Source organism: Ursus americanus, chromosome 28, assembly GCF_024610735.1.
Source record: "Ursus americanus isolate L20-20 chromosome 28, mUrsAme1.1.p, whole genome shotgun sequence".
In the NCBI taxonomy this organism is placed as follows: Eukaryota; Metazoa; Chordata; class Mammalia; order Carnivora; family Ursidae; genus Ursus; species Ursus americanus.
In genome coordinates, this window is record NC_142154.1 from 31,683,577 (window position 1) to 31,710,231 (window position 26,655).

Consider the following 26,655-nt stretch of genomic DNA (forward strand, 5'->3'; position numbering starts at 1 on the left):
TTTAAACATCCCTCAAAAGGGAACTGCTTAAATAGATTATGTTCCCTCTGATGTACGGAATACTCTATACTCAGAAAATAATGAATTAGCTTTATGCAGTAATATGAAAATGTATGATATAATATTAAAATAAAGGAGCAAATTGCAAAAAGTATGTATAGCAACACCACTTTTAGAAGATATATATTTGTACTTCCACAAAGGACTGGAAGATTCACAAAGAACGGCTAAGAGTGGTCATTTATCTGCCTTAACACTTGAAGCCAGTGGACCAGGTGTGGGGCTGGCACACAGAACGAATCTCATCTTTTTTGCTCAATTATCATCTGTGTTGCTCAAAATTTTTACAATGCATATGAAAAATCTTTGGGATTGTCATACAAATATAAGACATCTTATTATTTAAAGACTCCAATCCTTCCCATACAGAGAGCTGCTCAACTGATAAATTAGTCTTGCAAATTATAGATGATCCATGATACCTGATTTTTTGAAATGCTGGTGGTTATTATTATTGTTTAAAACTTTTAAGAAAACGTGCTTAACAGTAAAGCTATTGCCAGTTTATGTTTAAAAGCTTACAGACCTTTAAAAAATGCCTTCCAAGTCGAAGGCTCTGTGACAGTGTTACATGTTGGCAGGTAGAACACGTCCTGTAGAATCAATTTGGCTTGGTATGCTTTTATGTCTGATTTCTGAACTGTTACATGATGACATTAGTAAACCGAGCTAGCTGAACTGCGCCAACTTTGAAATTTCAGCTAGAATAATTTTACAACGTCTTATTAAGGAAGCGGTAAGGAATATACAATACCAATCATTTTAATAAAACTAGATTGAACTTTCTATTCCCGAAGAGCAGTGTTCAGAGAAACTCACGCAAAAGGAGACTACGTAGGCTTTAGCAGATACACGGGTTCCGAAGTCTTACCTGTTAAAAAAAACATGTATCCAGGAATCTATAATCCACCGACTAGTCGATATTTTGGAGCATGTGAACAAATTTAAAGAAACACTGAAAAGTGGAGCTCAAGTCTGCAGAATTTCATTGGTTTTCAACCTAAAATGAGACAAGGATTCTATCTTCCAAAATCCGTGCACCATTCAAGGTCATGGTTTCTCGAGCTTTGCTCAGGGAAGAGTGAGCACGCTCAAGCGCTGAGCTGGCCCGTTGCCCCAGTTCCATGCGGGTCTGTCCCCCTGTGAATTATGGCGGGGCTGGGGCCAGAACTCAGGCCTTCGGAATCTGAATCTAGCACGTCCAGTTCTCGATGGTCAAACCAAATTAAGCCATAACTCAGAGTCAGGTGGGATGCACCATTACTATTTACATATTAGGCAAAATTTGGTGGATGCATGCCTCCTTCTTCTACATACGTGGTTTCTGATTTTTAAATGTCAATATTCACATCCTCACTCTATAACTGCATCTTTAGTAAAGCTAGATCTTTCTTCAAGCAGGCAAAGTAAAGAATGTCCAATTTGAAAAATCAGAAGGCCATGCACGTCAAAATGCTTGGAGACTAAGGTACTTACTATACATGGAGCATGACTCCTGTCATTAACTAGGTGACTGGCATATTGAGAACGTCGCTTACATATTGAGGGTTTTAAAAAACCTTCTAAAATGAAGTGATAAGACTATCTTTCTCAGCACTGATATTACAAGTCCTTCTGTTTTCACAGAAATCTACTTTCTGTTTCTATCAAGTTTGGAGAATAAGTCATCAAAAGATACCAAGTGTTTCATGAGAAAAAGTTTGATTTGCATTACAAATAACTAAAGCTAATTCTGGGAAACAATACGGCACCCGAAAAAAACCTTTAAAAGTTGTGCATTTTTTGAAAGCAATGATACAAATCTGAACCGTTCATTTCTTGTCTGATGTCAATTCTACGGAACAGCTGTATGCGAACAGCCAAATCAATTTTGTGCATCAAGTCACATTTTTAGGTAAAATAGTTTTCCTAGCCAGGAATGCAAGGTAAGAACACTGAAACCTTCATCATTACCTGGAAAACTGTAGAGAAACCCACCACATATCTATTTGAAAAAGATTTAAGCGTCTGAAAATGTGTAAGGTAAAAAATAGTCCTTGAACAGTTAAAAAATAGGTAGAGACCCCATGCTCTAATGGCTTACCTATAATCTCAAGCAATCCCATGCAATTTAACTTTTAAAATATACAGACCTCACAGAATAGGAGATTTAGCAGGATGGAGGAGAAAGGTAGAGAGAACACCTGTGATGAGAAGAAGACTATCTGGGGCTCCTGGGGGGCCAGTCGGTGCCATGTCCTACTTTTGGTTTCGGCTCAGGTTGTGATCTCAGGGCCCTGGGATCGAGCCCTGCATCTGGCTCTGTGCTCAGCGGGGAGTCTGCTGGAGATTCCCTCTCTCCCTCCCACCCCCACTCACTCTCTCTCTCTTAAATAAATAACCCTTAAAAAAAAAAAGACCATTTAAAAGGCTGAATTTTATGATACATGAATTATATCAAAAGGAGAAAAGGAGGAAACAAAAAGAGCATTCCAGTGCTTTAAATGATTTAAGTGCTACAGACAAAAGCTCCCGATCATCCCCTCTGGAACCTTCCACCATAGTCTGCTCTTCTGTTTCCATTCTCCCTCCTGTGCCCATGGGGCATCATGTAATATTGCCGATGGACTCTGGATTTCTCAGGTACCCCACTGGTCCCTGGGTATCTACAAGGGTGAATCTGACTTTCTGAATCAGTCTCCCATTGAGTCTTTTTTAGGGGGACAGGGAATTTTGACTCCACAAAGCTTTGGTGTACTGACAAGTTCTCTGAGACAAAAGAAAGGGAATGACTGTTTGTTAATTGCTAATAAGTGACAGGGTTCTGAATATCTGTTATCCTACTGACTGTCATAAATACTTTAAGGTCAAGAGTCTTCCTCCCCTACTCTAGAGGAAAACACTGAGGCTATGAGAGCAGTTTCCATCCATCCACCCAGTGGATATTCACCCAGGCTTTTATTGGAGGACACAGCTTAAAACCAGCTTTCTGAGCTGAGCAGGGGAAAATTAACCAAAAACAACAGAAAGTTCATAAAAAGTGGCATTATTTGCTGGTGCATTTGAATGTAATTGCACTTTGAGTAATCCCCTGAAGAATACTTTTCATTTGAGAAGACGGGATAATTATGGAGATGTGATTTTCTAATATTCCAGAAAAAAAAAAAAAGAAGGAAACACACAAAGACTATTTTCTCGATACTAAAGATAACACACAAACCACTCATTGGGCAAACTAGGCTTATTGCCACTTTGGTGGCACCTGGCCTTGCTGGGAGCAAATGGGACAGCTTTCCCCTTTAACTGGACTTGTCTCAGGGCCTCATCTGCCATCCCTTCCTCCTCCTGCCAATCAACCCAGGTGAAGTGAATTTTGGTTGCATTTGCCTGGGTGCAGAAAGAAGAGCCGCAGCACCTGGAATGATCAGGTCTGGAGTTATCTTCTGGGGTGTTCCTGGTACTCAAAATTTGCAAAATTAATCATCTCTCAACTGCTGCAGCCATTGACTGCTGCATGGCCAATGGTGTAAGAGAAGAACTCGGGTTCTGAGAATTGCTCATGGGAATTATATCTTGGTAGACTACCACACTTGGAGATAGACTGCCTGGGTTCGAATCCCAGCTCCACCTTTCGCTTACTGTGTGACATTAGCAACTTACATAATCTCTCTGTGCCTGTTTCCTTATCTATAAAATGGGGATGGGAACAGCTCCTCTCCCCTAGGGTTGTTGAGAAGGTTCAATAATTTAGTATGTGAGAAGTGCTAAGAATAGTGCCTGGCACATAGCTTCTGTGCTATTTAAGTTCCTGTTCAAGAAATCATTAAAAAATGAAAAGGAATATGGCTGTTCATTAAGTGACTTGAAGAAATTGCTTTCCCTGTATTATTTTGTTAACTAATCTGTGCATGCTTACGTGAGTTAGAAATCGGTCAAAATGAATTCGTATGATCTGATTTGCTTTGCATGAAATGCAATCAGCCAGCAACCCAGAAGGAAGAATCAAGACAGATCTAACATTTTGTGGGTAAAAATGGCCTCTCGATGTTGATGATATCGCCCAAAATGACCGCAGCTGTTCAGAAGATACACACACACTATACACATACGCCGCTGCCCTGGGCAAATGAAGCAGAAAGAAGAGAAAACATGGCTGTTACTCCAGACCTGTAGGGAATGACGCTTCAGACGGGATCACTGATGGCCCCTGTTCGAACTCCAACAGAAAGAAGACTGGCCCGTACCTTGGCTTTTTGAAGAGCCTCCCCCATCTCAGAGAAACAATTTAGTCCAGCATCTAGTGCATAACCATGTTTCTCTTGGAAGGAATAAAGGCTGGCTTAAATGTGTAGATGTTAAATATTTATTTGCAAGGACTTTTAAAATTTCCTCCACCCACGCTTCTCATGTCAAGGAGGAGGCCAAGCGGTGCTCTGGCATTCCCCAGTGGCACCCTCTCCAAGTCCAAGGACGTCTGGACACTGCTGTGTCACGGTCCTGGGAAGGAATGAATCATCCGAGAGTGACAGGCGGTTTCCTTTGGAAAAAGACCAAACTTACCCAAATAGTTGTTGCTCTTGTGCATCTCGGTGATGTTGATTTTGGTGGCTCCTTGGGGAATCTCGACCACTCGGTGGTAGCCCAGGCTGGTGAGGGCGTGCTTGAACACGCCTGACACAACCTGACAGCCTGTGTTGTCGCCTCCGCACACCCCGCATTTGTCCACCACTTTGTCTGAGCCCAGGTAGTCGTCACAGCCAATGCTCTGCAGAGGGGTGGAGAACAAAAGACTCTTGGAGCACATCCCAGGAGCACGGGGGGTGGGGGGCATGGGGAGAGGGGGCGATGGGAGATCTATTGGTGGGTCTTGAACCGACCTCCCTCCTGCCCCCATTCAGCTCCTGCAGGTGAGCAAGCGCACTCTTCCCTCTCTCGACAGAGAGTCACAAAGCACCCACTCTGGGCAAGGAACTTCTTCTCAAGGTATGTGGGCAATGTACATCCTAGGGGTGGGGGGGCAGGCCCCAGACAGTATACACAAGTAAATCAAACAGTATGCTTGGTGGTGGCGAATGTGAGGAGAAAAGTAATGCAGAGAGAAGGAATAGGGAGGGGGTGGGGACCGGTCACTTGTTTACACTGGTTGGACAGTGAAGTTGTCCTGCAAATCCATTCCCCTGTTGGACTCAGAGAGGAGAGACCATCTGGGTTTTTTTTGTTTTTGAAAGATTTTATTTATTTATTTGAGAGACAGCATGGGCAGGGGGAGCAGCAGAGGGAGAAGCAGATTCCTCACGGAGCCGGGAGCCCAACGCGGGGCTCATTCCTGGGACTCTGGGATCACGACCTGAGCCGAAGGCAGATGCTTAATTGACTGAGCCACCCAGGTGCCCCCCATCTGGGATTTTTATATAAAGGTCTTTGGGACATGGTAAGTACTGTATCTAAAATTGGAGTTTGTCCCCAAGTCCTGCATTCTAAATGACAGACTGTATAAACACTTAGCAAAGTACCCTCAGAAGTGGTATCACAGGCCCAGGGTCTTAGGAAATTAAATCAAATTGGTTGAGATCTGGGTCTCCACTGGTCACTAGGGCTCTGAAGAGCCTGGAGCAGCAGGATTTTGCTTGGCTCCCCCAAAGCATTTTTCCCAGGGGAAAAGGGTGCAGGGAGGCGACGGCCAGAAACATCAGCAAACCCGATGATCCGCATCTAAATAAATAATGGCATGGTCCTCGTTCAGGCAGGCTTATCGGTGTTTAAAGGAACTCGATTGACCTTCCTGAATTTCCCCCAAAAAGATTCTTCCCATTACTCATTCTAGACCTTTTCGCTTTATCTTTCTCCTCCCTGTTCTTGTTTTCTGTTGGGGCAATTTTATTTTGCATAAAAAAAAAATTAAACCTTGGAACGAAATTAAACCAGTTCATTATCTTCATGCCATCCTTTCCCACTTCCAGAGCTGATCCCATAGGGCTCACGATCACGCTTCCTGAACCTAAAATTTGGACGTGTGGTCTCAGCAAAGAATTCTGTCACATTTCTATGGGCAGATGGAAGGGAGCAGATGATAGTCTGGACAATGAAGTCCTGGGATGACAGGATCTGTTCACTGGGTTCTGGGGATCAGGAATGACACTTGAAATCAGAATGGGATTCTAAAACACATGTTTGAATTACGGGCTTGTGTTGGTTCTCGAATTCTAAGAGCAATCATCAGACCACATCTCGGGGCAAAGTGGTCAACAAACCATTTGAAATCCACTTTCGATTTTGTGAAGTACCCTTGGGTCTGTTCATGGGGGCCCTACAGGTCAAATCCTATACGCAGAGTCAAATCAGAAGGTGTTCAGGCTTCCCCTCCAACCTCACGCTTGATTGACATCTTTCTGTAGGCACTGCACCTTTGCATTGTTACTTCCGTATTCCTGAGGGCACATTAGTCCGTCAATAATAACTGGTCTCTCTTCACAAATAGCTTCTCCGTAAAACATTATCCCTGACAACAACAGAATATCATCTCAATATGTTCATCCACATCCAATTAACCTTTCAAAATGCCATGTTTGCTATGTATTTCTCCTCCCTCAAATATTTCTTGCCCCTGCCCCATGCACATTTTAGTACAAAAATAAGGAAAATGTTTTCCATGCATGATTTCCATCCCTGACCCCTTGGGTTCTCCTTGGCTTTGAAAGAAAGCAAGAAACAAACAAAACACCGCATTGCCAAAGCAAGATTCTCACCAAATTAAGGACATGTGTCTGATTGTTACTGATGGAGAAGATGGAGAGAAAAGCAGATGGGCACACAGTCCTTGCCCCACTCTCCTCCCTTTCCATTCCTGCTGCCCCTGGACTTAGTTTGTCCCAGACTGGTCTCATCCTCGTGGGGCACTCCAGTAAAGGGAATGCTGTGCACAAGGCATGAAATAGGAAAGAACACTTAGGAAGTAGGAAAGCATGTTGGTGGAACGACACGGCTCAAGTGTAGGGTTGCTGGGAGGGATGAAATCAGGCTGGAAATGCAGCTGAAGTGTTTAAGAATCTTGGTCGCCAGGATGAAGAATCAGAATTTTATCTGATGGCATCAGCAACCAATGGCTGTCTCAAGAAAGGGAGGGCCATGCTCGGATTTGTTTTCCAGATGATAACTTTGGCTGCTGTGCAGAGGGTCCCAGAGTAGGAAGAACAGACAGGCTAGTGAGTCTCTCTCTTCTAAATAGGGTGTCGGGGATATTTCAAGGACAAATGAGAGCCGTCGAAGATGAGGACAGACATCCCCTGAATCCTCAGCCCCCAGCCCAATTAGAAAGGGATGATCACAAGGTTGGCTTCAGACAACCACAGCCAGCCTAAATGTCATTTTATCTTGTGAAACAGAGATCATATTAAAATGCTCTGCACAGTTCCACGCATGCCACCCCCACACGCCAGATTTCCTGCATAGCACAGCCACTCTGGAGGAATCTAGACACAGGGAGGGAGGGCTGAAGCAGTTTTTCCTGACCGACGTCCAGATGGCCTGGAGGTTGGCTTCAGTGAAGCGTGTAGCCTCATCAACAAGTGCTGCCAAGAACTAAAGGTGACATCCTGCCTCCTCGGGGCTGGATGGTCACTTCCTTCTGGGGTCAGCACGGAAAGCATCTCTACCACCGCCCAGATCTTTCAGGGGACTATGCCCAGAAGTGAATCAGGCCTGAATCCTGGCTTGCACCTTAGGAAGCTGGTCGGTTGGGTCTCTGATGGGGATGACTTAATAATGCTGGTCTATGTCTCCAAACTCAGAGGCGCCACCCAAGCGCCATCCGTGGGGGCTTCAAGTGCGCCACCCGAGTGGACCCGGGTTTTGTGCTGGCTTTGCCGCTTAGAAGCGCTAATCTTTGGGTGTGTTAATTAGCCATCCTGAGCCTCCGGTTCGTTGTGGCTGGGGATGGTACACTGTCCATCTCACAGCAATGCTGGGAGGATCTAATGAGGAAAACGTAGAAGGCATGTAGCAAAATGCTGGAATAGGACGACTTCTCAGAAAACATGGGGTTTTGTTAATTATTGTCTTCATATACGGGTTTCATCGGGAACCTATCCATTTTTAAGTAAATTCCATCATCACGTAAGCACGGACCCACTCCTATTTCTAGAACACTCTCTAGTACTTCTCAGTCACAGATATTCTCGTCTTCATTTGAAGAAAGTCAGAGAATTCCAAAGAGCTAAGAAAAGGCCAACGTTCACCATAAGGGTAAGGCACCCTGCGTGGCCCCTTCACCCTTCCAGTTCCAACAGCACCTCGTGAAAAGGGTCAGAATGAACATCTGCTCCTTGATCTACCTTTATTTCATTTTTTTTTTTTTTACCATGCACTGCAGTTCAAAAGAGAGATTTCTTGTTGTTACAAAGGCAATTGGACAACTATCAGACATCCTTAGGATTCTTCCAGTGATTTGTGCAACATGTTGTAGGAAAATTTTACATGTTGCATGCCATCACAAGAGAAATCGCTCCAGAATTGCCCCCAATTATGTGCTGAAATGAACTTAAATGAAATTTCCCGAGGGAAATGGGCAATCTGCATGACATATCTGCTGGTGGATTTCACTGGGAGGAGGCCTCTGTACAGGATGGCAGGGGAGGCCTGTGCCAGGCATACAGATAGTGGAGCTTCTAATTCCCTAATGGGAAGCAGATGTTTCTGTGTGTGCTCAATAAACACACCAGATACGGTAACCTCAACTGGCTGGCCAGATGACACGGACAGGTAACACAACGTGCCTTAATAATCCCGCTGTCGCAACAGTGTGGGAGAATGTTATTATTAAAATGATTAGTAGATAACACCAATTTACTTTTATTTGCAGTAAGCTAATTTGTAGAGATACATATGGATGCCAAGACTTTTATTCATGACATTCTATTGAAAGAAGTCCTTTGCATAATGATAAATCTCTCCCTCTTCTTACTGTTGGGAATGTACACCAATACCTGGAAAGCCGTTTAGCTTTATTTTCCATTCCTGGAAAGCCATTTAGCAATATACACTATTTGACCCTAATTCTTCTTCTAGGAATTTACGCTAAGGAAATAAGAAATTAGACCAATGATTTCTGTAGGAAGCAGCTCATCACAGTTGTCATTATTAATTAAAAAAAACCCAGAAACATCCTAAGTGTCCAACATAGGAAAACAGTTAAACAATACATAGAAATTCTCTGGGAAATGCTGGATGGGTCTTTCCCCTGTTGTTATTCTCATTAAAATCTGCTAGCACTTATGCCTGCACAATTGACCCCCAATAGAGTTCAGGAAATATTCCCCGAGGCAAACCCTACTATGTGCCAATAAGGAGTAGGCAGGGAGACATGAGGGTAAAACAAACATGATTCCTACTTAGGGTCTAAATCAGAGGTTGGCATATGACAGCCCACAGGCCAAATGTGGCCCACAGCCTGTTTTTGTAAATAAAGCTTTATTAAAACACAAACATGCCCATTTGTTCACTTACTGTCTAGGGCTGCTTTTGTGCTATAACAGCAGGGTTGGATTGTTGCGACAGAGATAGTATGGCCCACAGCACTCAAGATACTTATTTTTTTTTAAGATTTTATTTATTTATTCGACAGAGATAGAGACAGCCAGCGAGAGAAGGAACACAAGCAGGGGGAGTGGGAGAGGAAGAAGCAGGCTCATAGCAGAGGAGCCTGATGTGGGGCTCGATCCCATAACGCCAGGATCACGCCCTGAGCTGAAGGCAGATGCTTAACCGCTGTGCCACCCAGGTGTCCCAAGATACTTATGATCTAGTGCTTTATAGAAGAAAATGCCAACCTCTGGACTAAACTGGAAGGTGGACAGGATCCCGTGATTCCGTGTAGTATATCAAGGCGGGAGGGAGATGTGCAGAGCCCTGTGTGGCCAAGACTGAGGCTCAGGCCGATGCTTCCAGATTTACTCCGGATTGCCCTCACCTATTTCCTGTATGCCACCCACTTGACTTGTCCCAATCTGTCTCAACCCTAAAACAGAGGGGAAAGAGTTGTGCTTTTTTTTTTTTTAAGCAGAAAAAACATACTTTTCAAACCAAACTTGATGCAGAAATGCAGAACTCCAACATAAATAATGAGGCAGGGGTTGGAAGTTCAGCATCTCAACTTCCTACCTTCTCCCTCATGGCCAGGATTTCTCAACCATGGCTCTAGGGACATTTTGGGCCACAAAATTCCTGGGCGTGAGGGCTGTCTTCTGCCTTATAGGATGGTTGGCGGCACCCTGGGCTTCTGGATGCCAGTGGCATCCCTCCACTCAGTGGGATAAACGAAAATGTATCTAGACATTGCCAAATGTCCCCGTAGTAACGGAATCACCTCCAACTGATTGAGGATCACCCCTCTGGCGTAATCCATAGCTCGTGGGGCACCAGAGAAGAGCACGATAGATCTCCCAGAAAGAATGAGAACAATGGCAGTTCCACAGAGGCACCCAAACATCACTCTGTCCATGTCAGAAGCTAATGAGGAAAGAATACTTAATTATCCGGTAAAAATAAAAACCCATCCCCACACTGCCATCACACCAACCAGTATCTTCGGGCTCTCTAAGCTTGCCATTTGGCTTAATTTCCGTGTGAGCTGGATGATGTACTGGAAAGAGCAGGGTGCCCAGTATACAGTAGGTACTCAGTTAGTGTTCGTTGAATGAAAGAGCAGCCGGTTGAGGCATCAAGAGATCAGAATTATAGGACCAATTTTCTCCCTCAACTGGATCATCTCTAAAGTGTCTTCTGGTGCTAAACTGTTTCTGAAAAAGAGAGATACAGCCCCAGTGTGAGGAATCCTGCCATGTCTAAAGTCAGAGGAATTTGCTGTACGTCGACAAAATTAAATTAGAAACAGGAATCCATGGGAAACAAACTGACACTGTCATTCATTTGAAGAGAAGAAACGGTCCATGGGATGAAAGGTATTTTGGCTTCCCTAACGAAGGCAATTGTGAACCTAGTGATCTGGTTTTAATCAAGATTATGGTTGTCGCTTTTCAGTACCTCATCCTATTTCATTAGAGAAGAGCACCTTTACCCAGTGACTTAACTGGAAGAAATGTTGGCGCGCTCGTCGGATAAAATTGGGTGAGAATCAGCTGCAGTGATGTTTACAAATCTGATGAAAGCCCTGAGAGGGAAACATTTCACACACTGTAAGAGGATTACCACCCTGTTTGCCATGAGGGTCGTCCTTCCGTGGAGAGTGGGGGTGCTCCAAACTGTAAAGTTCCAATGTTTCACTTTCATGGTCTTCCTCCCGATGCTTTAAAATGGGAGGGGGCATGAATGAAAAATGACAATGACAACTGCTTTTATTATAAAAATAGAGTGTATATACTTTTGTATCGAATAGTAGAAACCTCTGGACGTCCACTATCCTTTTTTTTAATAAAGATTTTATTTATTTGTCAGAGAGAGAGTGAACAGCAAGAGTACAGCAAGGGGAGCGGCAGGCAGAGGGAGAGGAAGAAGCAGGCTCCCCGCTGAGCAGGGAGCCCGATGCGATGCGGGACTCGATCCCAAGACCCTGGGATCATGACCTGAGCCAAAGGCAGACACTTAACTGACTAAGCCACCCAGAAGTCCCTCCACCTTAATCCTAAAATGTAAGGCTGTATGGTAAATTCTCTGTTTAAAAAGAATTCTGTTTAAAATATTTGGTCAGAACAGACACATGAAAAGATGCTCAACATCACTCGGCATCGGGTAAATACAAATAGAAATAACAATGAGATACCACCTCACACCAGTCAGAATGGCTAAAATTAACAAGTCAGGAAATGAAAGATGAAGGCGAGGATGCAGAGAAAGGGGAGCCCTCCCTCCACTGTTGTTGGGAATGCAAGCTGGTGCAGCCACTCTGGAAAACAGTATGGCGGTTCCTCAAAAAGCGGAAAATAGAGCTACCCTACAACCCAGCAATTGCACTACTGGGTATTTACCCCAAAGATACAAATGTAGTGATCCGAAGGGACACCTGCACCCCAATGTTTATAGCAGCAATGTCCACCATAGCCAAACTGTGGAAAAAGCCCAGATGTCCTTTAACGGATAACTGGATTAAGAAGGTGTGGTTCATATATACAATGGAATATTACTCAGCCATCAAAAAAATGAAATCTTGCCATTTGCAACCATGTGGATGGAACTAGAGGGTATTATGTTAAGCTAAATAAGTCAGTCAGAGAAAGACAATTATCATATGATCTCGCTGATACGTGGAATTTAAGAAACAAAACAGAGGAGCATAGGGGAAGAGAGGAAAAAATAAAATGACGAAGTCAGAGAGGGAGACAAACCATAAGAGACTCTTAACCACAGCAAATAAACTGAGGGTCGCCGGAAGGGAGTGGGGTGGGCAGATGGGACATAAAGGAGGGCACGTGATGTAATGAGCACTGGGTGTTATATAAGACTGATGAAGCACTGACTTCCACCTCTGAAACCAATAATACATTGTATGTTAATTAACTGAATTTAAATTTTAAAAAATGGGAAAAAAAGAAAAGTGATTCAAAAGAATCAAACTTCAAAAAAAAAAAAAAAACACCCCTGTATATATATTTAGAAAAAAAATCAAATACTTGGTCAGATTGTATGGAAGCTCTACAGGGCCCAGGAGGGGCCCATACCATGCGGGGCAGGTCTGTCAGATACTATGGCTTGGGCAGCGAAGGGGTCAGGATCAGGAAGTTTTCTGAAGAAAGGAGCAGAGAGACACTGTCTACATTCTATAGGGTGAAGTTCTGGAAGCAAGTATTAGCAAAAGGGCAACAGTGAGTTGCGTTGATGAATGCGCCCCTGGATGGAGGCTTCTTGTACCCTGGCCTCATTTCTACAGCCTCCTGGGCTCAGGCAGCCTGAGTCTGCAGGTGTGGACCAGAAGGCCCTCAGAGGACTGTGGGTGAATCGAGCACCAATCAGAATGCAGTGAGGAAGACTCCTGCTTTCATCCTTGTCATTTCCTTGACGCACAGCATCTCTCCAAACGTGCCTGTTTGCATCTCTCTCCACAAGATGGCACCTAGAAGCCTTGGTAAAAGGGCACTCACCTAAGCAACTAGTTTAGGGACAGGAAAGAGTGGTTGAACGTTTAAAGGGTAATTGTTCAGAAACACCAGAAGGGTGGGCTCAGCAATTCAGGCTGATTTATGGTTGCTAAGATAGGACTTTCGCTTCTCAAAACATTTTTGTGGAGCATTTAAAAATGTTAGTGAACAATTCAGGCCTTTTATTTCCAGATTGTTCAAGACAATGCTTAGAAATCTGCGTAAATGCATTAAACGTTGGGAGTTAATGGGCTTTCGGATGTCACTGGATGATCTCCAGGGATGGCTGAGAAGACTGGCTGGCTGGCTGGGTGGGTGGGGACATGAAGAGGGAAAAGTTCGGGGGCTTGAGTCCCAAGGCTATGGAGTCGGGAACAACACATGGAAATGCTGTTTTCGGCAGATGCTTAGCAGACACAGGTGTGAAGTGGAGATGGAGAGATTGGGAGTTCGAGAAGCACAAAGACAGCTACATTTGGATGGGCACAGAGGGAAGGGGGCCTGGATGGAAAGAGGGCATTAGAATGGAGGGCAAAGGCACACTGACGATGTTACGCGAAGGACCAGCCAAAGGACTGAAGAAGGGTGCTCTATCGAAGGCAAAGTAGGGAAGACTTCCAGGTCCATGGTGTGGGAACCTGGAAAAACAGAAATGTTGCCTATTTCAGGCAGAAGCCTTACCGATGCTGTAAAGGGGTGGGGGTGGGGGGTGGGGGTGCACAGGCCCGTGACGGAGTCATCTTAGAGCCAGGATCAAGGTGTAGATCTTGGCGATCATTAATTCGTTCATTGGATTTGTTCACATTAAGTCTCTCTCTTTGGGTGGAACTTTCCTCTAACACCCTAAACATTTTCATTTTAGGCTTTTTGGATGGAAATCCTTCCAAAGTATATATTTTTTCTCCTTGTCTTAGTTTTTTTTTTTTTTTTAAATCAAGAATAATAAACATTATTTGATCTTTTCTAGACCCTTGTTACTCAAAGTGTGGTCCAGGGACCAGCAAGCACAGGCATCATCTGAGACCTTGTTGGATATCCTGGCCCCCATCCCAGGCTTCCTGAACTGAAATCTGTGTTTGAGCAGCACCCTTAGGTGATTCCCGTGCAATCTGGGATTCCTTGGCTTTTGGGGTCACTTTTTGTTTACTTCATGTTCTTTCTACTTTTCTCAAGTTGCACACCAACCCCCAAGTGACAGTCAACTCTCCCGTCTAGGCAAAACAAAGTGCGATACTACCACCCTTTCGGTTACAAACTGGAAAGAAACAATACCTTCGGACAGCCTTTCCCTGTGAGATTTTTTAAGGGGGGGGGTTGGGGTGGAGGTAAGACACACATTCACACAGAGTCTCCTGAGAATCCCAGTGTTGGACAGCAGGAGACGCTCTGGGGCCCCCAGCTCCTTGCCTCACAGATGAAGAACCAAGTCCTGGGAGAGCAGAGAGAGGACTTCCTGCTAGGGACCCCTTATCATGACACTGAGATGCCCTCCAGCTCCTGCCGAGGCAGGGTGATACTGTCTCCTCACCTCAAATGGTCCCTCTTCTTTCCTTTGTGCTTATGATGCCCCCATAACCATGTGAGAATGCTTTTATCTACCAGCTAGAAGAGCAACTCCTTTTAACAAAGTCTTTGTGAAAATATTGGATAAACTGCTTGGGGTCGACAGAAACCAAGGCAACAAGAGATAATGGCAAACTGAGATACGGCCTAATGGGAGGAGTCTGGTTTTGCTTCCAGGGCTGGAGAGAGAAGAAAGGAACAAAGCAGGAGAGAAGCTAAGAGATGGTGGAGAGCCAACCAGAAGCCCTGAGTGGGTGGGAGGACCGCTGTTAACTGACCTTGCACCTGAGGCTCACTTGCTGGGATTTAAACCTCTCTCTGCTCCTGGCCCTCCCACGTCTTTCTTGAAGTTCTACACCTGCATTATGCCTATTTTCCTGCCTTTAGGATTCCTGGCTTAGACTCCTTGAAGCCCCCCCTTCTTTCCATTTCCATCATCTGAAATTTCTCTTCTATGTTTCCCTGTCTTCAAAAGTCTTTTCTTCTAGACACATACCTGCCTGAGAGCATCCCTAATGTGCTCTACACCTGCAGATGACATCATTTTTCTGAGTCTTAAACAAAGTCATTAAGGTATAATTCTCAAAAATCCTTTGTGAGGATTAAATGAGAACATGCAGATGAAGACACCTATTTAGAACTGGCATAGAATAGGGGCTGGGAAAATGTTGGTGTGCTTTCCTCCTGGAGGGTGTGTCTGTCCCATTTCAAGTGACCCGTCCCTGGGCATACGCAGGCATCCTTTTTCTAACACAAGGCACACACATCTCTCTACTCGCAGAGGAGCCTGGTCTGTTTGCACTGTCCACTGAAATCTCACTTCTATTTACGCATGATTCTCAGGTGGTGTTTGAAGCCAGAGTTTTAACAGGCAAGCTGTTAAACCTGATCGTTCGCATTCAAACTGATCATTCCCATTTCCACGATGTTCTGGAACAATGGTGATCAAGATTTTCAGAGATTTACTTATAAATTTATTACCTCTCTGTTTTTTAAAAATATTTTTATTTTGTGAGTCTTTTCTGCTTGAGTTGGAAACCAGCTATGAAAAACCTCAAAAATTGTAAAGGAGTTACATTCATTTTAGAAACACAGGAAGGGCGGCTATGGATGGAGCTTACAGCTTGGGCATACTGGAGCACAGTCTTAGAGGATTTGTGGGTGGAAAGCAGAGGCAAGCAGGGATGCAAGCAGTTTGCAGGGATCCAGGCGGTAAGAAGCACCATGTCTGTAAGTGACAGCTATCATGCAGAGAGCATTCACCACGGGCTAGGCACCTTCTATATGTTAGCCTGTTTAATAATCTTGACTCTTGCTATTTTATCGAAGCTCAGAGAAGGTAAGGTCATACAGAGGTGTGATAGAGGGTTCAAATGAAAGGCTTTCTGGCTTTAAAGCCCAGGTTCTCTCTCCTCTGCTGATTGCATAGTCCCTTAGTCCAGGGGAAACCCTTCTTGTAAGAACAGGGCCTGTGGCCAAGGGCCACATATACCAAGAGCTAGAATGACCAAGAAACCAAACAGGGTTAATTCCTTCTTATTGCTCATATCTCTGGGAGGTGTTCTCTGGCTTTCCCTAAAACCCTTCCATGTGGGCTCTACCTGTAGTCTGTTGCCTCCTCTCTCACAAAGATTAACAATTGATTCTGTATCTCCTAGAGCTTCTCTTTATTCTCCTGCTCTCCCATGTTGTCTCCTTTCATTCAGTGTGCATTCATCCAAGGGAGGTAACATCTATAACACTATCCTTTCTTTTGTAATAAATTCCTAGGCCCAAAATTATTCACTGAAATCATAACTGTGTTTCTTATTTGTCTTCCTGGGAATGGAAACTGCTGGTTTATCAAGCTGCGAAATATTTATGACTTAAGGAAAAGCATCCTGTTCCACAGGAGATAAGATTACCCCACCCGAGAGCTTCCTTTTTGGTGCTAGAATGAGCAAGAAATCAAATCAGGATAATTTCTTCTGATTCTCTCTTCTAACCATCGATGCATCCAATTTGGATATTCATTTCATTAAGAAATAAAGACATTGTGTGTTCCACGCATGCTCAGAAGTTAGAAATTGGGCTGAAATATTTAAACATGAAGGCTCCTTCACACTTCTTTAGAAGGATGGCTAAGAACGGGGTTATCTGTCAAACTCAATGTGTTCCATAACAATAATTCAGGTGGCAGCCAGATGAAGAATTCTCATGCTTGCAGAGAATTCCTCGACTCTTGCAACCGTAAGCCAAAAGGTAGGGCAGTGGCAGGTATGACACATGGCTTCCAAGTGACCGCATTAACACTATGCACTTCTGTACACAAATATTTAGGACATGCAAACCAGTTGGATAAATACTGCTCCTTCACCTTCTTTGGTGGAACCTGAAATTCTTAATTTTCACCAGTCCCGTCTTTAAACAGATCATATTTATGAGCTTTTAAATCATACCCTCCAGATGTGTCAGCGTAAGAAAGGCTAATGCTGTGGCTTCAGGTAATCTATCCTGCATGTGGCTGTGAAATTTATCTTCCCAAGATACTGCTGTCATCATGTCATTCTTCTGGCTCAAAAGGCTTCCTGATGTCAGCTGTCACTTAAACAAGCTGATTATTTCCTCCCAGGCATTAGGCCTATATTTGAGTCCCTGATTCCAGGTGGAAAGGAGCACCTGGGGCTGTAGCAGCTCAAGAAAATTCTCTACCCCAGGTGTGGAAAACCGAGTGAAGTAGGAATTTTGAAAAGAATCCAGCCTCCTTACGCTTCGACCACAAAAGTACTTCATTAAGTGACAGTACATGCTAATTAGGAACACTAATTATTAATGATATATTCTAATTTATTGGGTTGGTTTGGCGATGCTAAAGGCAGATAAAGTTTGCAAAAAGCATCTGACACATGGAAGTCACCCAATACATATTATGTTTTATTTAAAGTCAAGTTAAAGATAACATAGAAGGTACATTCAAAGAAATACAAACAAATGATACTTGTTCCTAACTTAGACAATAGCCGCCTTAGAATGTTATTTAGTGAGAGAACAGCCTGCTAGTGTACTTTAAAGACTGTGGAATGGCAGCAAGTATGGAAGTAAAAAGAAAAGCATTTCTCTGGTAGAGTAGAATAAACCCTAGTTAAAAGAAAGCCAGAGCCAAAGTCAAAGAGTCAAAAAGTCAAAAATTCTCTTTTGACAACCGATGGACTCCCGGGGCCCCACGAGAAAGGTGTGCTCTCGTGACTCAGAGAGGTCTACAGAAGTTCCCATGTACATCAAGAAAAGCAATAGAAGGAAAGGGAACTGGTGTTTGTTGAGAATCTCCTCGGGTGAAAATATTTACCATTTTAACAGAAGAGGGAAGAGGGAAGTTCGGTGACTCACCCAAGGTCACACAGCGAGGCATCAGGATATGAGCTCATGTCTATTGAGCTCAAGAACCCAGGAGCAAGGTGATAAGATGCAGGCCAAACAGGTGAGGCGAATGTAGTGATGAGACAGGGATTGTGGTGGCGAATAGCACATGCTGACAAGTGAGGAGCAGGGGCTGCAAGAGGAGGGGGCGGGAACCGCTCTGAAGTGGGTGAGCACAGGGGCCACAACAGCAAGTGCCCACTGAGTGAGGACATGAGCTTGGGTTTGACAGGTGGTGGCTGGAAAGGTGACTTCTGAGTGCCTGCTCTTCCATGTTATGGATTAACAATTGATTCTGTATCAATGTTATTTCATGGAAAGGAGTCACCTTAATATCATCTTGGACTTCCACTTCGCACTCAAGGGACAGCTCCGATTTCCCAGAAGCTTTGAGTTCTCTCTTCTACATTGTCCCCACAGGCTGCTGGAAGCCCTGGCACTAAAAATTCTCCCAGCCACTTTTTCCTGTTGTAACAAAAGGATCTGATAGAGACTTTCTCTCCAGTGCAGACCCAAGGTCTGGGGACATGAAATCCTTTGGGCGACTTCTGTTTCCTATGATGCTCCCTCAGCCTCAGGCCTCTAGAATGTTCTCCTTTGAGGAGCAGAAAGAGAAATATGAGCTGATAGGTCAGGGTTTCCCTTAAGACCACCTTTCCTTTGGGCTTATTCGGGTCGTGCTAGTGATCCTGGGGATTTTCAATCCTTTTAAAATCTGAGGTCGCCCTTTTTGTGACCGTAGGATACGGTTTGAGGGCTGCAAAGAAATCACTGTATAATTTCAATTTTGTTAACTTGTGTTTTTAAATGATGATAGGAAACAGCCTACTCCCTCTAAGATAAAGGAACTTCTGGAAATCTTGAGCACAGGAATGCTATAAACCTATAGCTTAATAGGTGTTGCTGCAGAACATTGATTTTGAGTTGTTAATGCCTCCTGTGGGTTCTGGGAGTTGGCTGAGGCATGAACACTGAGATAAGGAGTGAATTGGACTGCTAGAGAAAGTGTCTACTTGAACACTGGAAAATCCTTGCCTCCAGTAAGTTGGTAACGGTGACATGGTTGACACAAAGCTATTGAGATAGTAACTAGCAAAATGATTTATTTGCTTCTTAGGATGGCCAAAAACCATGTCATTAGGAGAGGTGAGGATGTTTGTCTTCCTCTCTGCTGTGGTTCAAAGTCATCACCAAACTGAACCAGTTTTTTTGATAGAAGCTAAAATGTCAGGGAATAGAACACATGCGAGGGTGGTACAGGGCATTGATCTAGCCGGCCATAAAATCAAATTTGGATTTCCTTATAAATTTGAACCTTACGGGTACCAGTGCATGTCAGCCACAACCATTCACTCTCCTTGCTGTAGAAGACCACAGTTCCTTATTTTATACAAAGATCACTAAAATGGATTTGAAATAAAGGTCATCTATCTTTTTCAGAAAATAGAACTTTGAAATTTCATTTCCTAACAGATTTTTGTAATATAAAGAAAAACAAAATGGCCCAACCAATAAGATGAGGAGGAGGCTTCTCAGTAAAATCAGGCTTCTTAGCAATTATTTCCACTAAACGCAGCATACTGGAACCACAGAATCTTGGGAATAGAAAAAAATCACAGAAGGCACGTGGTCTAACCAAGGTCAGAGGAAGTGCCGTAGGGGTCAAGTTCCATACCAGAGTCAGCCTAGGAACTGTTGTTCCCTGCCAAGACCCTAGACAGGGCACAGGACTAATTTAACTTATAAAATGTGTCTGCTAGATGAGATAGATCAGTAATTTTCAAACTATTTTAAGGTTTTAATGTTTTCATAATCCTTAAATCATATTTTGAAAATAGGAAGAGCTTGAGAAACACCATCGTCAACTGGAGTACAGACCTAATACACCAGATGCTACTGTATTAACTTATTTTTATGCAGCCCCCCGGAAAACTGCTCCCATTTTTATTGTAATCAAAGAGATTACCTGTCTAAAATTTGCAGTTTGTTGTCTGCCTTAATCAAGAACTCCTCAACAGTCTTAAACTGAAACAAAATTCAGAAATGAACTGGGGGGTGCCTGATGGCTCAGTCGGATGTGCATCTGCCTTTGGCTCAGGTCATGACCTCAGGGTCCTGAAAGAAAGTGGTGGTGGAAAAGGGGCGAGACCTAGCTAGGTCCCAATCTTGTGTTCCTCTGGACTGCCTGCATGTTACCTTGGGCAAGCCACTCTCCTTCTTTGAAGTCAGTTTCTTTATTTGCAAAATGTAGCAGTGAGACTTAAGGGTCTCTTGAAGAACGATTCACCTCACCCCAACCATCCAAACCCTACCCTACCCACTCCCATCCATGTCTCCCCCCCCCATACACACACCCTCCTCTGCTTTCGCATTCTGTGATTTGATGCTAAAAGGTAAGTTGACACTTAAGGAATATGACATCACAACCGTCCTACAAGCCAAGGTTGATGAAAATGCTCATCTCTTCTTCTACGGCAAAGGGAAAAGTAAGATAAACCTCTGCTCAACATTACTGACGTTTCTCAGTCTTTGGTTCTTTGCACTTGTAAGTAAATGGAGGATTACGGTCCCTGTCCCTCTGGAGTGAGGCCTGACCATGTGAATAGTTCTGGCCAACGGGATGTGAGTGGGAGTGGCGAGTGTCGCTTCCAGGTTGAAGCATTTAATTGCCGGTGCTCAAACTCTCCACCTTTTCTTCCTCTGCTAGAGCAAGTCTTGGGGAGATGGCAGCTTCTAAGGATGGTGGTGCCACTGCCAAAAGAACCCCTTCTGGCCCTGTAAGTACTAGAGTGAAGTACTAGAGGACGGATATTTTGTTATTGTTGGTCAAACATAACACAGACTAATCTGATTGATACAGAACTTCTGGTTATGTTCTTTCTTTCTTTTTTTTTTTTTTTTAAAGATTTTATTTATTTATTCGACAGAGATAGAGACAGCCAGCGAGAGAGGGAACACAAGCAGGGGGAGTGGGAGAGGAAGAAGCAGGCTCATAGCGGAGGAGCCTGATGTGGGGCTCGATCCTATAACGCCGGGATCACGCTCTGAGCCGAAGGCAGACGCTTAACCGCTGTACCACCCAGGCGCCCCCTGGTTATGTTCTTTCTTAAATCTACAGCCAAAATAGGTAGAATTTCCTGCTCCGTCCCAAAGTCTAGATCATACTAATTTCTTTTTTTTTTTTAAGATTTTATTTATTTATTTCACAGAGATAGAGAGAGCCAGTGAGAGAGGGAACACAAGCAGGGGGAGTGGGAGAGAAAGAAGCAGACTCATAGCGGAGGAGCCTGATGTGAGGCTCGATCCCATAACGCCAGGATCACGCCCTGAGCTGAAGGCGCACGCTTAACGACTGCGCCACTCAGGCGCCCCTAGATCATACTAATTTCTAACGTCAATGCAGTCAAACAATGTTCTGAATTCTTTCTTTGTAATGCCTGAATAAAAGTGTACTATTGCACTGATAGATCTTAAAGGAAAAGTACTATGACTATGAGAATAATAAAGTTTTAAACTGAGTAGTGGGAATTGCTTAAAAAGACTTTTTTTTTTAGTTGTATAGAAAAGACAATTTGCTAATAAATACAGAATGCTATCTGCCAATCCCATATGCAGCTCATGATTTTCATGCATAGTGTTAGCCTTCAAGGGTTCAGAATCTACCCTCTGACTCGGTGCTTCTGTGTTATGAGACATAGTTTGGAAAGCCCCTTGAAAGACCCTGTGGGGCATCTACAGGACATTTTATCACACCTTTTATGTATCATGCAAAGCCAGAGTGAAACAGGCCCTCAAGGATCTAAATGGCCTTCAATCTTCTGAAAATACAGCCTGGAGAATCCTGCATTTACTTGTCCACACTGCTTATTATCAGCTCAACATGATGCTACAAGACAGTAACCGTGGCCTGCCAAAAGTGGACTGTACACGTGGGATCACTGACAATCCTGACCTTCACCGAAGCCCCAAACTTGATGCTGTCTCTACTTTTGGCTGTTATCCTCTTACTACCAAATATCTCACCAATTTTCACACAATCATGTCTCCTTAACCTTTGGTCATGGACTTTCACCCTCACCAGGTTACAGAGATTTTCTCCCTTCAAAACACTCATGACTTTATTTTCCCCGTAACAAATGGGGTCCTATTTGCTTGCAAAAGCACTACTCAGCAGCCACCTTGGCCCTCCACGTTCCCCTTCCTTGCTTTCCTTAACTTGTCTCCTAACTGTGGGCTTCCAAAGGCTTGGTTCTTGGCTGCACTTTCTCAGTGTACGCAGCTCAAGATGTTTCCTGAAAGCCAAACATTTTAAGAATTTGTTAGTAGAGGTGTTTTAGTTTTCATCTAAAATTTTGAATGCAGGTGTTCTGAAAGTAAATGAGAAATTGAAGATCTTTAAACCATGGTTAAAAAGAGTAAATCATGTGACGTGGTGTTGGTCTGTTCTCACCGATCTTGGGAGGGGTCCTCTCTGCCTCTTCGACACAAATGCTTGTTTCCTTTGCCAGATTAGGGACTCATTCTATGAGGTTTGATCCCCAAACCAGGCAAAGACCCCATCAAAAAGGACAATTACAGACCGATATCCCCGATGAATATGGATGCTAAAATTCTCAACAAGATCCTAGCTAACAGGATCCAACAGTACGTTAAAAGGATTATCCATCATGACCAAGTGGGGTTCATCCCTGGGATGCAAGTGTGGTTCAACATTCACAAATCGATCAGTGTGATAGATCACATCAACAAGAAAAGAGTCAAGAACCATATGATCCTCTCAAGTGATGCAGAAAAAGCATTTGACAAAATACAGCATCCGTTCCTGATTAAAACCCTTCAGAATGTAGGGATAGAAGGTATATTCCTCAATTTCATAAAAACCATCTATGAAAAGCCTACAGTGAATATCATTCTCAATGGGGAAAGCTGAAAGCCTTTCCCTTAAGATCAGGAACACGACAAGGATGTCCACTCTCACCATTATTATTCAACATAGTACTAGAAGTCCTTGCAACAGCAATCAGACAACAAAAAGGGATAAAAGGTATTCAAATCGGCAAAGAAGTCAAACTGTCTCTCTTCGCAGATGACATGATACTCTATATGGACAACCCAAAAGAATCCACCCCCAAATTAATAGAACTTACAGAAAAATTCAGTAATGTGGCAGGATACAAAATCGATGCTCAGAAATCAGTTGCATTTCTATACACGAACAATGAGACTGAAGAAAGAGAAATTAGGGAATCGATTCCATTTACAATAGCACCAAAAATCATACGATATCTCGGAATTAACTTGACCAGAGAGGTAAAGGATCTATATTCTGGAAACTACAGATTACTCTTGAAAGTCATTGAAGAAGACACAAAAAGATGGAAAAACATTCCATGCTCATGGATCAGAAGAATAAACATAGTTAAAATGTCTATGCTACCCAGAGCAATCTACACTTTCAATGCCATCCCGATCAAAATACCAATGATATTTTTCAAAGAGCTGGAACAAACAGCCCTTAAATTTGTGTGGAACCAGAAAAGGCCCTGAATCGCCAAGGAAATGTTGGAAAGGAGAAAAAAAAGCTGGGGGCATCACGTTGCCTGATTTCAGGCTACACTACAAAGCTGTGATCACCAAGACACTGGCACAAAAACAGACACATAGACCAATGGAACAGAATAGAGAACCCAGAAATGGATCCTCGGCTCTATAGGCAACTAATCTTTGACAAAGCAGGAAAAAACATCCAGTGGAAAAAAGACAGTCTCTTCAATAAACGGTGCTGGGAAAATTGGACAGCTATATGCAAAAGAATTAAACTTGACCACTCTCTCACACCATACACAAAGATAAACTCCAAATGGATGAAAGATCTCGATGTGAGGTCGGAATCCATCAAAATCATAGAGGAGAACATAGGCTGCAACCTCTTTGACATCGGCCACAGCAACTTTCTTTCACGACACATCTCCAAAGACAAGAGAAACAAAAGAAAAAATGAACTTGTGGGACTTCATCAAGATAAAAATCTTCTGCACAGTCAAGGAAACAGTCAAAACAACTAAGAGGCAGCCCACGGAATGGGAGAAGATATTTGCAAATGACAGTACAGATAAAAGACTGGTATCCAAGATCTATAAAGAACTTCTCAAACTCAATACATGAGAAACAAATAATCAAATCCAAAAATGGGCAGAAGATATGAACAGGCACTTTTCCAATGAAGACATACAAATGGCTAACAGACACATGAAAAAATGTTCAAAATCATTAGCCATCAGGGAAATTCAAATCAAAACCAACTTGAGATACCACCTTACACCCGTTAGAATGGCAAAAATTGACATGGCAGGAAACAACAATTGTTGGAGGGGATGTGGAGAAAGGGGATCCCTCTTACACTGTTGGTGGGAATGCAAGTTGGTACAGCCACTTTGGAAAACAGTGTGGAGGTCCTTCAAAAAGTTAAAAATAGAGATACCCTATGATCCAGCAATTGCACTACTTGGTATTTACCCCAAAGATACGGATGTAGTGAAGAGAAGGGCCATATGCACCCCAATGTTCATAGCAGCATTGTCCACAATAGCTAAATTGTGGAAGGAGCCAAGATGCCCTTCAACAGACAAATGGATAAAGAAGATGTGGTCCATATCCCAACATTTTCAGCAACATGGACGGGACTGAAGGAGATTATGCTAAGTGAAATAAGTCAAGCAGAGAAAGACAATTATCATAGGGTTTCACTCATTTATGGAACGTAAGAAATAGCAGGGAGATCTGTAGGAGAAGGAAGGGAAGAATGAAGGGGGATAAACAGAAGGGGGAATGAACCATGAGAGACTATGGACTCTGGGAAACGAACCGAGGGCTTCAGAGGGGAGGGGGGTGGGGGATTGGGATAGGCCGGTGATGGGTATTAAGGAGGGCACATATTGCACGGAGCACTGGGTGTTATACGCAAACAATGAATCATGGAACACTACATCAAAAACTAAGGATGTACTGTATGGTGAATAACATAACATAATGAAAAGTTAAAAAAAAAAGTTAATTAGGGGCGCCTGGGTGGCTCCCTTGGTTAAGCATCTGTCTTCAGCTCAGGTCATGATCTCAGGGTCCTGGGATTGAGCCCAGGGTCAGGCTTCCCTGCTCAGTGGGGAGTCTGCTTCTCACTCTCCCTCTGCCCTTCCGCCCTGCTCATGCTCTCTCTCTCTCTAATAAATAAATAAATAAATAGATTAATATCTTTAAAAAAAAAGTTAATCAGACTTGAAAATAGCAGTGAATCCACTGACTCCCTTCTGCCTCCTAATGGTGGGTGCTCTTCCAAGAGAACCATTTACTTTCAACAGTTTTCTATTTATTCTGTTGTCATCGGTAAACTCATCCTATTGTTAACTCTTCTCACCTGAACTCCTAATTCAAAAGATCACTATCTTAAGGAGTCCTTTAGGTGTTGTTGTTTTCCAGCTAAAGTCTCCAGGTTATATCTGAAAAGCATTCTGTTAATTATTGTCTTTTCTCTTTTTTACTCATCCTCCAGGAAACTCAGAATTAGATACTAAGGAAGGAATGCCCTCATTTTTTTTTTAAAGACTTCATCTATTTATTTGATCAGACAGAGAGCGAGAGCGCACAAGTAGGGGGAGCAGCAGGCAGAGGGAGAAGGTGAAGCAGGCTCCTCACCAAGCGGGGAGCCTGTTGCGGGGCTTTATCCCAGGACCCTGCGATCATGACCCGAGCCTAAGGCAGAGGTCCAACCAACTGAGCCACCCAGGTGCCCCACCCTTATTTTTCAAGGAATGAAACCTAAATCTGGAAAGCAGTTTTGAGGGAGAGACTTGCTGTCGTTCAGAGCTCTTTTCTTAGGAAGTTGCTTACAGGTGAGAAATCCCTGAATAGAAGGGAGAGCCAGGCCAGCAATCAAGCCTGCAGGTTTCGCCCCTGCAGGTCCTCCTTCCCTCACTGATGTCATGGGAGTCTCAGAGAGCTGGGAGCTCCTGATTCCTGGGGAACCAGCTGGGGTTGGGGGATGGAAGGCACAGCTGCTGGACTGCTAGCAAGAGCTAAGCAAAGGAAAATGTCTCTGTGCTGGGCTCCACGACAAAGAGCCAAGAAAAAGCCAAGAATTCAGGAACAATGTAGAAGATGGTGGGAGCTTCAGTCCAGTGATGGGAAAAAGAAATAACTGGAATGAAATGAAATGGAGGAGGAGTAGCAACCGACATTTGTTGAGCCCCTCTGTATTTTATTTATCAGTATTTCATTTCATCTTTATACTAGCCATGAGGCAGCTATTATTTGTTTCCCATTTTACTTCAGTGGAAGAACCGAGGTTCAGAAAAGTTAAGCAATTTGGTGAAGGTCACATGACAGACCCGGATGAAACCCTGGTCTCTCTGCAAAGCCCATGTGCCTTCCGTGCTCCCTGGATAACAGAAGGTGATGAGTGGAAGCCTCAGGGTAGACAGACCTCACTGAGATCTGAGTTCTGACCCTGCCATTTCCCAGCTGGGTGACCTTAGGCAAATTCCTTTAGCTGGTGAAGCCTCAGTTGTCTTATCTATAA

At 43.6% G+C, this 26,655-nt stretch overlaps 1 protein-coding gene across 2 annotated transcripts in view; it reads right to left on the reverse strand.

Annotated features, from left to right (window-relative positions):
• Window positions 1-26,655, reverse strand: part of THSD4 (thrombospondin type 1 domain containing 4) — a 546,279-nt gene that overhangs the window by 96,095 nt on the left and 423,529 nt on the right. For both annotated transcript variants that reach the window (XM_087856815.1, XM_045795292.2), the window contains one exon: window positions 4,600-4,804. In XM_087856815.1, the coding sequence (XP_087712941.1) occupies window positions 4,600-4,804 (205 nt within the window). The remainder of the gene's footprint in view (window positions 1-4,599; window positions 4,805-26,655) is intronic.